Consider the following 12,685-nt stretch of genomic DNA (forward strand, 5'->3'; position numbering starts at 1 on the left):
TGGGCATTTGGGAGTGGTGTCTTGGGAATTACCAGCTGAATGTGTCTGCACTTGTCTCAATTTCTATGGCTTCAGGAATGAGAGGAAGCCATATTAGGGCAGTTGGCAAACCTGCACTGATGCTCTCCATAATTAGATATCGGAAAAACGTGTAATACCATAAGTAAGTTAAGCCAGAAGTTTTAAGAGTTCCTAATCACGTAAGATATGACACTATGATGTGTCAGCCTCACCGCTATTCAGTGGATATACTTTTGAAACAGGATCCTGGAATTCATTATGAAATATAGGTGATAGCAGCAACTCTGCTTCTTCACTAATGCTGGGAATTAGACATGAACAGGAATCTTCTTGCGAAAAAGATATGAGGAGAAAGGGTTAAGGCTTTCCCTCATGCCAGAGTCTTGATCTGGATTGGGCCCCTTCATGGGTGCTAATTGCAAAAAAATGGTGAAAAAACAGAGATGCATTTCTGCAACTCTTGTATAGTGCTCAGTGTGGCCCTGATAGCAACAGCACACAAGTCTCCAAACAATTTTCACATTGAAATTGACAATAGACTGGAAAATGTGGTGTCCACCACATGCATCTGAAACCAGGCAGATGAGAACCAATGCAGATGTAGGGGTGCAGGCGTTCTCGCCATATCACTTCCTCTTGGTGAGAAATGTTTTCATAAACAGATGTGAAAGGGCAATGGATATTTAGAATCCTCCATGGGATTGCAGATAAGTAGTAGTGCATTTGATCCACAGACCTTCATGCAGGTTTGATCTAAAAGCTCCAGTTGCTATGGAGAATACAGAAGTATGCAAGTGAGTAAATGGACAGGTAGATCATTGTTCTGGAAGCTGTGAGATCCTGCAACATTCAGTACAATTCACAGTGAGTTTGTTCTCCCTCTGTCCCTGCCCAGTGTGACTTGCAGGCAAGCTACCTTCTTGCATATGTATAATAAGAACTTTATTATGCTTTTCTCTGTTCTCTGCCAAGATCAGAGCTTTGTGTGAAGACCAACCTAACACAAAAAAGGGGGAAATTACTGATTTAATGGTGCCAATTTTTTTTTTAATCCTAGGGTCAGAACATGGTTCTGAAACAAATGTACCTTTTCTTCGCTAACCTAAGAGTAAACTGATTGTCTGAGATGGGAAATTTCATCATGGCTTTCAGAGGTGAATACTCAGCTGAGCATGGTTCATTCTGTCTTGCTGCTATCAAGTTACTTGCAGGGATGTAGTTATCCAGGGACTCACGGGGTCTTAGACCCTTTACTTTTTTGGAAGCAGGGTCCCTATGTCTCCATCATCCTATGAGCCAGTCAGCATAAAAGGAGAGTGTATTAGCCACTGAGAAGAGTCTTCTAACATGCTACCTTGTCCTTTCTTGCTCATTTGGAACCAATCAGCGTGAAAAGTGGTGAGTCAGCCACTGAGAAGACTGTTCTCAGCAGCTAACACTTTGCCCTTTCATGCTTATTGGCTCATAGAGATGTCTGCATTAACAAGGTTTTCATTATTCTCAACAGAGCAGCTAAAATAAAATAAAGTGATGGGAGAGGGCATTGCTGTGACTATCATGAAGGGACCCTGCACTTCCAAATTTGCCACTACATTACTGGTTACTTGAATATGAGATCTGAGTAGGACTCAAACTCACATGTAAATGTGAAAAACAAAATAGCCCAGTAAAAGTTGTTGTCTTATCCAAATCTTTTGTTCTGTTCCACCAACAAAAGAACAACTATTTATAATGTGGCTTCTGCATTTCATCACTCACAGCAATGTTTAGTAGTAATTGTTAAACATTGTGCTGGCTATTTAGACAGACATTTTTTCTCCATCAGAATGAAAAAGTCAACACGATTCTCCATCCTGCCCCACGCAACCTCCTTTCGACTGGAACCCATCTTTTTAAAATGGCACTATGGAAAGGAAAAGCAGACAGGGCAGCTAGAGGCTGGCGCTTTGCCCCGCAACCTCCCACTGAAAGAAAAGGAACCCTACCACTACATGGTAAGCTTGAGAGTAACAGGATAGGATGGGAGAAGTTTCATTTTATCTCTGTTTCTCTTTTTTTCCCAATCTTAAACCCAATTCTCCACATTTCCACATGTTTGTAATTTCTTTTTTTTTTTAAGCCCTCATGAAAACTCATCAGCATTTTGGTGCTGTTTTCTCCTAATATACCCATTTTAATCCAATTTTGCATAATATACACACTTTTGCTATTTCCCCTAATATAATGCATTGTTATGTTATTTTCACCAACACAGGTATTTTTATGCACACTTTTACCCAATATGTGCATTTTCTTTTTTTACACTACTTGGCTGGAAAACTGCACAGTGAAATTTAGAGACATGTACATTTTGAAAGACAGCTGTGTTTCAGTCTGCATATTATTTTGGAAAGTGCGAAATAGGTTGGTTCGCCTTTAAATGCAAACTGAATCAAATTTCTCCCCCATCCCTAGGAACAGGAGAGAGATGGATCGTTGCTGTTTGCCTGCTTTGTTCATTTGTGTGTGTGTATGTCTGTTTTGCCTAGCTTTTTGTTGGTTTGTTGGGGGGGGGTGTTTTGCAAACCTGTGTCTGTTTTTTGTTTGATCATTGTACGTGTGTGTTCTGTTGGGGTCTGTTTATGTTTTGCCTCTTTTTCTCTTTGTTTGCTGGGTGTGTGTATGTTTTGCCTGCTTGGTTTTGCTTGTTGATGCATGTGCTTGTTTTGTCTGCTTCTTTGTTTCATGTCTGTTGCCTGTTTTTCTTTGCTTGAATCTTAGTGGTTCAGGGTTCCAGACCCTAGGGAAGCCTTTGGGTGTACAACTACGTGTACAAAAGGTCCCTAATCCCTGCAGACATTTGTGCTGTACATGCTTGCAGACTCCAGATGAAGGAAGGGCTAAATAGGGCGTGTGATGTGGGCAGGGCTACTCAGCGTTGTTCCTTGTTCCCGTGTTGCTGCACATTATTTATTTATTTATTGCATTTGTATACCGCCCCATAGCTGAAGCTCTCTGTGGAATTTACAACAATTAAAAACATTAAAAACAAATATACAAATTTAAAAACACATTTTTAAAAAAATCAATTTAAAAACACATGCTAAAATGCCTGGGAGAAGAGGAAAGTCTTGACCTGGTGCCAAAAAGATAACAGTGTTGGCACCAGGCGCACCTCATCAGAAAAATCATTCCATAATTTGGGGGCCACCACTGAGAAGGCCCTCTCCTGTGAAGCCAATAACACCTGAAGATGGCTTGGGTCATAAAAGGAATCCCAAATCAATAGCAAAAAGTCCACGTTCTATGGGAAGAGTAAGTTCCGTTGCACAGGTGGAAGTCCTTACTGTAATGGGTCAACTTCATTGCTTGTGGAAAATCCCTCAGTTCTTCAAAGTTTCTGCCAATGCTGCTATAATCTTGCAGAACTACATTATTCTTGACAATACTCCTAACTGTATACATCCCTAAATTATGTAATAACACAAGGACATCATCTTTAATTTCAAAAGCTTGACCTCATTGTGCCTTGATTCCTGCTACAGAACATCAATAGCGTTTCCAGTTGAAAATAGAAGGGTTATAGCCAGCTAGAAAATACTTCCATCGAAAGAAACTGTCCTTATGAATTCATGGGAAAGGATTCGGGATGGGGTTTGCCGACTAGTTCTGATCCGCTTGTATTCGATAGTCTGTCGTTCAATCCCAATCTGCCCTTTTTTTGTTCCTGTTTGCTTTGGCACTTGCCGATTAGATCTGCTGCTATTGTTTTTTTGGTTGTGAAAAAACGTGCATAATTTTTAACGTAAATGCCTATGTAAATGACCACGGTGTTCCACGTGGTTTATTTTTTTCCTATTTATCACACCTACACACTGTTAAGAAATTACAAAGATAACTATGTAAAATTGGGATCTTTTTCTTTTAAAAAAAAGCCATGCTGGAACCTGATACAAAGTCCGATTTAGCGGATATTCTGTCTCATCCCTAGAAAGGACCAAAATGGTTTGCTAGGAAGAGAGGTGGCAGTAAACTGAAGCACACCCTCACAGGCTACAAGAGTGCTATGCTCACTATTTCACCTGATTACTCATGCTTTAGCATACATAAGGATGAAGCCAAGCTGTTAATAGGAGGAATGCTTTGGTGACTCAGGCATGCAATCCTGCAACTCCCATTCATTTCAGGAACGCTTGCACAACAATAGTTCTAGACAGATTTACCTTTTTCGCAACTTGCTTTCTGTAATGTGGGATAGGCCTATATTCACAAAGCTCCATTATTCTTGAGCTACGTTGTCTTCTGGGTGAGGATAGGACCATTCCTAAATCCCCCTGAGCTGGTGAAGCAGAGCACTATGCCAGTGGAGGAAATCTACATCAGCTCAGGGGCTCCCTTGCGCTACTGAGAAGCCACTGCTGGTGGAACCCTTACGATGACAGAATGCTACACGCGCAAGGGAGAAAACTTGGGTGGAATGGGTGTGTGGCACATGGAACAGAACATACAAGGATGACAATAAAAACAGGGGGCTTAAGTTAAAACCTTCCGATTGAAATGAATGGACAGCTCCAGATGACTGCTCCCACAGCTCCTCCCATTCCTCCCCCTTCTCCAGGTATTCCCAAATTGCAATATGCTTCCAACTAACTTTGCAGCCAATTCTGGTATGCCATTAACAGTACCGAAGTCCCACTCAGGCCTCATAGATAAGGGCATGCAGCATGGAGCTATATCACTCTGCCCTTATTTCCACAGAACACACAAATAAATATCGGGTGAGAAGTACACAGGGGAGGGCATTCCATAGTCTAGGGGTACAACAGAGCCTTCTCTGTTGTGGCCCACTATGGAATGCCTAGCCCTCCTTTGTGAGATAAAATCAGCCCCCTCTCTTCCCATTTTTAGATGGCTGCTGAAGACCCATCTTTTTATTCAAGCATTTGTTTAAATTTCTACCCATTTGTACTGATTTTTTTAAGGATTTTAAGGATTTGATGGATTTGTTTATGTATGCTTTCTACTTTTAAATCTGTGTAATCCATCTTGGGACCCAGATTCTGGGTGAGAGGTAGACAACAACACCAACAACAAAGCTTGGAAGTAATTAGTTACAAAAAATGAATTAACTTGTGATTTATTACTTTTTTCATTTTGATTGTAATTTTGATTGTACATTTTGATTGTAATAGAACGAGGAGTAATTTTATTACTTTTGATGAGTAATTGTAATGTTTCCAGCATTACTTTTGGGCATTACTTGGGGGGGAGAGGCAGGGGAAGTCTTCTGCTCCTCTGATTTGTGGATGAAAATCATGTGCCTCAAACTGGACTCCCTTGTGCTCTGTGGGTGGGTAGGAGGAGACGAGGGAGGAGGTGGAGAGCGAGACGGGGGTGGAGTGGAGAAAACAATTGTTTAAAAAAATGGATGGTGGTGGAGAAGAATGGAGGGGAGGGGAAAAGAAGCCGGAGGGCAAGAGCATGCATAAAGGAGAAGTAGCAGAATGGAGATAAAGAACTGCGGAGGTGAAAGATGACAACTTTGTGTGTGTGTGTGTGTTTGCATTTGGCCTCTGCTGCCCTCCCTGGCTACTATGCTGCATTTGCGGTGTTTTAACTTTTTCGCATCTCAGGGGAAAATGTTTGCTTGGGTGGGTGCCCCTTAGTTGGTGGTAGGGCAGGGTCCGCGAGGTGGTTGAGTGAGAGAGATGATGCTTGCTGGCTGAGAATGTGTGTGTGTGTGGTGCACTTGGTTGGATGTGCAAAGATCTGAGCAGTGGCCTCTGCCTCCCTCACCAGCGGAGAGACTGCCACTGCTATCTTATGGATAAAAAGAATTATTCTACTACCTGTGTGTGTGTGTGTTAAATTTTAATGTTGTTTTCGGCTACTTAGATGTGCAGCAGCCAAGGCCAGCACCTTGTAGCCGCTCTAGTTTTTTAAAAGTAACTTAAATGTAATTGTAGTGATTATTTTTGAGTAAAGGTAAAGTAATCAATTGCTTTCAGAACAATTGTAATTGTAATGGTAATTTATTCCTTTTTGGGGCCATGTAACAGTAATTGTAATTTATTCTTTTTTAAAAGTAATCTTCCAAGCTCTGAATAATAATAATAATAATAATGATGATGATGATGATGATGATGCAACCAGACAGGCAGGGGCTGGTTGTGGCTGATGGGGCAGTGCCCCATTTGCCCTAATGCACCAGTCTTTACATGTGGGAAAGCTGCATTGTCTTTTTTTTTTTTTTCAATAATTTTTATTCAGATTTTCATAAAACATACAAGACAAAATCATAAAACATTCAAAGACAAAAAACAAAATCAAAAATAGTTAAACAAAAAGAAAAAAAGAAAAAAAAAAAACAAAAATAAAAAATAAAGAGTAAAATATTGACTTCCCATTTGTCAAAGATCAAATCAGTTATAAGTCTATAATATATAACAATCCTGTCTCTTAAGTCATATTATAAAATCACTTTCCTCCAGTAGTTATCTTACTTAATCATCAAATCTCATAAACATTACTTTATTCTTTCCACAAAAAGTCAAAGAGAGGTTTCAATTCTTTAAGAAATATATCTATCAATTTTTTTTTCCAGATAAGCATATCGATTAATCCATCTCATTACTAATTATGATAATCTTATTGTCATAACCATAGTCAAAATAAACATTTCAATTAATCCATCACATCAGAATCTGTTAGGTTCAGTAATTTCAGTAGCCATTGTTCTATTATCCCTATTAGTTCCATTTTCCATCTTCCATCTTCAGTAGTCTTGTTAAGTCCAGTAATTTCAGTATCCAATCTTCCATTATCAGTATTCCATAATAATCTTGCTGTCAAAGCCATAGTCATATAGTAAGAGTCTGATGGGAATTACCTCTATCCCAAATATTTTCTTGCCATCCATTCTGAATAGGTTGCTGAAATACTGCTGTAAAATCATATCTCTGTTCTTTTTTTCAAAATACACTGGGTCATCTCTTGAAAGTTTTTCCATTGTCACATGGCTGCAGTTAATTCCATAGATTTTCTCTATATTGGGTTCCATCACATCATTCCAGTCCAGAAGATTATCCATGCCATTGATAACTTTATCTCTAGAATCTTCATTAATTTCTTCAGAGATAACATTGAGTTCCAAACAATAGATTTTATTTCTAAAGTCCATAGACTCCAAATCTTGTTCCTGTTCCACGTTTGTTCCAATCTCCGGGATCTCCTCTCTCACAGGGACCCCTGTTCCAGTCTCCAGGGTCTCCTCTCTCACAGGGACCCCTGTTCCAGTCTCCAGGGTCTCCTCTCTCACAAGGACCCCTATGTCTTTAATCTCCTGTGTCTCCAAACAATAGATTTTGTTTCTAAAGTCCATAGACTCCAAATCTTTTTCCTGTTCCACGTTTGTTCCAATCTCCGGGGTCTCCTCTCTCACAGGGACCCCTTCCAGGGTCACCTCTCTCACAGGGACCCCTATATCTTTAATCTCCTGGGAAAGCTGCATTGTCAATGCATGTCTTCTCAGAACCCTTCGGGTTGCTCTGCTTTAGGACTCTAGAACCTGAATGCCAAAGCTGCTGGGGGTGCTGCAAAGATAAGACATCCCACATAGGAGTCCCAAACACTCTCTATTCCTGCACATGAGGGTGTGAAAAGCACTCAAACACACAAAACGTTATTTCCACCCCATGATATATGGAAATCATATAATGGCTTAACAACCCTTCACTACTCCACAGGTTGCAATAGTGTCTTCCACACATGTGACACAGGGTAAGTATTCAGATTGCAGAAAGGTGGGCACGTGAGGGCCACAACCTCCAAGTGCAGGTAAGTTCTCACTATGGACTGATGATGCCAACAGCCAGCTTTGTGGGTGACAGCAGGCACTTGGCTCTATTCATTGATCTTGCTGACCAAACACTCATGACTCATTCTTCCTTGCAGGATCAGAGCCAGAGTACATTGAGCAGAACAAACAGTCACCAGGACAGAGTTCCATTGCAACGCCTTATATGGGAAGGTTCAGAGCATAAGAAGAACCCTGCTGGATCAGGCCAAAACCCCATCTAGTCCAGCATCCTGTTTTCACAGTGGTCACCCAGATGTCCATGGGAAGCCAGCAAGCAGAACCTGAGCAGAACAGCACTCACCCCACCTGCGATTCCCAGCAACTGGTATTCAGAGGCATACTCTGACAGTGGAGGTAAACCATAGCCACGTGATTGGATATTGATGCAGTGATCACATCTATCTCCCCCTGTGCATAGAAGATGATTGCCACCAATTATGACACACCCCACATGCTATAAATAGTTGTAAACCACCCAGAGAGCTTTGGTGATGGGGCGGTATACAAATGCAATAAATAAATAAATAAATTAGAGGGAGGTCTAGACTCTAGAAAAATAGTTTAAGCTGCAGTGAAGTCAGTGAAGAAGACACACATCTGAGTGTTGCAGCAAGCTGGAAGAAGGAACTTTGGGACCTCCAAACACGTGTTATATTGCTTTGGGGATCTGTCCCTACTTTGAAAAGAAGCACTATTTGGAAAGGTGTGTGCCCACTCCTGCATGCATCCTGAACATGAATCTTGGTAGCTAAACCGATCTCTCACAGGAACACTGTAATTCGTCACTGTTCATAGAATCATAGAACAGTAGAGTTGGAAGGGGCCTATAAGGCCATCGCATCTAACCCCCTGCTCCATTCAGGAATCCAACTTAAAAGCCAGTGGAACCGCCAGTCACTTCCCATGGAACCTCCTATCCCTGGAAGCTGTATACAAGAAGCATTGTCCATCTGAGCAAGTTTAGGTACACTTTGAGTAAAGACATTCCAGCTTTTAATTGTTTATATTAATATTTTTTTAAAGAATATGAATGTTTTAAGAAATATTTTTATTTCAAACATTTATATACCACCCTTCATCCAATTTGTAGTCCAGGGCAGTCAGTGGACAACAAAACTTAGATAATAAATTATTTTTACAATAAGGATCAAAACAATTATACAACATGACCATTAAAGCTATTACGCAGGGTGAAGCTTAGACAGTTTAAAATGTCTGGCTAAATAAACATGTTTAGCTGGGTGCCCAAAAGATTACAACATTTATTTTAATTATTTAAAAACTACTTAGATACCTCCTTTCATCAAAATGATTACAAGGCCGGATGACTGGAGGAGAGCTAATGTTGTTCCTATCTTCAAAAAGGGCAAAAAAGGAGGAACCAGGGAACTACAGACCAGTTAATCTAACATCAATCCCTGGAAAAACTCTGGAGCAGATTATACAGCAGTCAATCTGTAATCACCTTGAAAACAATGCAGTGATTACTAGGAGGCAACAAGGATTTATGAAGAACAAATCCTGCCAAACTACTCTTATCTCGTTTTTTGATTGGGTAACCTCCCTTGTAGACTGTGGGAATGCTGTGGACATAATATATCTCAACTTCAGCAAAGCTTTTGGCAAAGTGCCCCATGATATTCTGATTAGCAAGCTAGCTAAATGTGGGCTGGATGGAACAACGATCAGGTGGATTGTACTCAAAGAGTGCTTATCAATGGTTCCTTCTCAAACTGGGCGGAAGTAACAAGTGGGGTACCACAGGGCTTGGTCCTGGGCCCAGCGCTCTTCAACATTTTTATTAACGACTTCGATGAGGAGGTACAGAGCATGCTTATCAAATTTACAGATGATACAAAATTGGGGGGGCGCAGCTAATACCGTGGAAGACAGAAACAAAATTTGATAGGCTGGAGCACTGGGCTGAAAACAACAGAATAACATGTAAAGGGTTAACTGCAACGTTCTGCACCTAGGAAAAAGAAACCAAATGCAGTTATAAATGGGGGATACTTGGCTCAGCCATACGACATGTGAGAATGATCTTGGAATTGTCGCTGATCACAAGCTGAATATGAGCCAACAGTACGATGTGGCTGCAAAAAAGGCAAATGTTATTTTAGGCTGCATTAAAAGAAGTATAGTTTCCAAATCGCATGAAGTATTAGTTCCCCTCTACTCAGCACTGGTTAGGCCTCATCTTGAGTACTGTGTCCAGTTCTGGTCTCCGCACTTCAAGAAGGATGTAGACAAACTGGAATGAGTTCAGAGGAGGGCAACAAGGATGATCAGGGGACTGGAAACAAAGCCCTATGAGGAGAGACTGAAAGAACTGGGCATGTTTAGCCTGGAGAAGGGAAGACTGAGGGGAGAAATGATAGCACTCTTCAAGTACATGAAAGGTTGCCACACAAAGGAGAGCCAGGATCTCTTCTCAATTGTCGCAGAGTGCAAGACATGGAATAATGGGCTCAAATTGCAGGAAGCCAGATTTCAACTGAACATCAGGAAAAACGTCGTAACTATTAGAGCCATACAACAGCGGAACCAATTACCTAGAGAGGTAGTGAGCTCTCCAACACTGGAGGCATTCAAGAGGCAGCTGGACAGTCATCTGTCGGGAATGCTTTGATTTGGATTCCTGCATTGAGCAGGGGGTTGGACTTGATGGCCTTACAGGCCCCTTCCAACTCTACTATTATGATTCTAAGGCAGTTTACCCAGCTACAATAACAGAAAATCAATACAATAAAATAGTATAACAATAAATTTAAACATTCAAAAAGATGTCCAGAGGTTCATTAAAAGTTGGTAGTAGGAATCAATGGTCTGAGAATGTCAGAGTAACCAGGTGTAAACAGGTGCACTTTTAAAGTGGCGCAACACCAACACTCCAGGTGCCATGTCAGTCTCTTTAGGGAAGGCATTTCAAAGCTAGGGCAACACCACTGAAAAACCTCTCTCCCTTCTGCTACCTTCTTCTGATAATGAAGCCAATCAGGGAAGGGCTTCAGAAGGAGATCTTAAGATATGGGCAGGCTATGTCAAGCTATCCCATGAGAGGGCCTCATTGTTTGGTGCTGAAAGCCAACCTGGGAAGGGCTGTCACTCAGTGGCCGAGCATCTGCTTTGCATGCAGAAAATCTCCGGTTCAATACCCAGCAACTCTAGGTAGGGCTGGGAATGTTCCCTGCATGAAAACATGGAGAGAAACTGCCAGTCAGTGTGGACAATACTGAGCTAGATGGACAAATGGTCTGACTTGATATAAAGCAGCTTCCTATGTTCCCTGTTTTCTTGTTGATTGCCTTGTCTCCTGTCAATAATTAGCTGAAAGGCTCATTCACCTTGAGACTCTTTAGCTTCTTGGCGAGCACGCTTCCTGTTTCTTCCTCTGCTGCACAAATTATATTTGCTTTTGGGTCAACAAATCAGGAAGTGTGACGAGTGCTATTTTTGCACACTTCAGCTTATTTCCTTTCTCCAGGCTTTAAGCAGTGCCTCTTCCCATGGTGATGGCAGAATCATTGGTTCTCTGCTGCTGCTGCTGCTGCTGCATGGTAGCTCTAAATCTGACCAGCAAGAGAACAATTACTATTAGGCCTGTACGCAACAAAATGGACTATAGCAAGCGTGGAGCATTTAACAACTGGAGGAAAAGACTTGCCAGAGTAATCATATTGTGTTAGTAATGAGGGGTGTGCAAGAGGGGGAAAGTTTTGTTACTCCAATTGTTTGAAAACTTCATTCATTGTGCTATTCATTCATTAAAATCACATTTCTTTCATGATTGGGTTTAAAAAAACACAACACACAACGCATTCATTTTTGCTTTCATATCACGCTGAATGACAAAGTATCTTGTTCAAATCTTACCTCATCCACAATTCTGTAGGTTGCTGTGGGTGAACTTTTCTTTCTTAACCTCCAGCTCCCATTGGCAATCTGAGGATAAAAGTAGAGACTTAACTTACGGAGTTATTGTAGGGACTCCAGGGATAATGTAAGTGAAGCATAGAACACTCTAAAGCAGGAGTGGACAGATTCTAGGCTTGCAGAATCTACTTTGTTTTTTGCTAGAACCCTGAGGCTCATCCATAGGAATCCAGACCATACATTTACAGCACATCTCTCCTCCCCGCCAGAATCTTGGAAATGGTAGTTTGCTAAGGGTGCTTGGAATTGTAGGTGTGTGAGGGATAAACTACAGATCCCAGGATTCTTGGGGGGCAGGGAATGTGCTTTAAATATATGGTGTGTATGCAGTTGGAGTCAGGTGCAAAATAATGGCTCAAGGAGGACATAGAATTGAGGAACAAGGTAGCTCTGACACATACTCTGTGTGTTTTTAGCAGCAGAAGTGCAGCTTGCCCACAGACCCTTTCTGTTTTTCTCCTCCAAGCTTTCTTCATTTTCTAATTTAGGCAGAGAAGAAGGAAAGGCTTTTTGTTGATACTACTGTTAAACCATTGAGTGTTGGGCACTCTTGCTGATCTACTGCAAACCACCTAATATTATTATTAGAATTATTATTGTCATTAGTATTAGAATTTATTACCCGCCCTTCACCCAGAGGTTCCAGGGCGGTTACAACAATTTTACAACACACAGTTAAGACAGTTAAAAACAATCTAAACAGCATCACAGAAAATAGGGTGAGTCCTTAAAATATACATCTCAGGTGTCAAAGGCCAGGGTAAACAGGTGCGTCTTCAGCATACAGCGAAAGCTGTACAGTGAAGTTGCCAGATGAACCTCTGTGGGGAGGGCGTTCTACAGCTTAGGGGCTGCCACAGAGAATGCCCTCTCCTGGACCACCCCCCTGAG

General features: G+C 41.3%; 1 protein-coding gene across 5 annotated transcripts in view; it reads right to left on the reverse strand.

Moving 5' to 3' along the window:
- Window positions 1–12,685, reverse strand: part of LOC133382996 (uncharacterized) — a 103,752-nt gene that overhangs the window by 79,991 nt on the left and 11,076 nt on the right. For 2 of the 5 annotated variants that reach the window (XR_009762142.1, XR_009762143.1), the window contains exons 2-3: window positions 11,735–11,803; window positions 6,498–11,430 (exon numbers count right to left, since the gene is read on the reverse strand). Coding sequence is in view for 2 of the 5 variants with exons in the window: in XM_061622801.1 (XP_061478785.1) it covers window positions 6,824–7,510 (687 nt within the window). In the remaining 3 variants the exon portion in view is untranslated. Of the gene's footprint in view, window positions 1–6,497; window positions 11,431–11,734; window positions 11,804–12,685 lie in introns of those variants that run through there. The other 3 variants (XM_061622801.1, XM_061622800.1, XR_009762144.1) reach the window with 3 other exon arrangements.

This window comes from Rhineura floridana, chromosome 4, assembly GCF_030035675.1.
Source record: "Rhineura floridana isolate rRhiFlo1 chromosome 4, rRhiFlo1.hap2, whole genome shotgun sequence".
NCBI classification, from domain to species: Eukaryota; Metazoa; Chordata; class Lepidosauria; order Squamata; family Rhineuridae; genus Rhineura; species Rhineura floridana.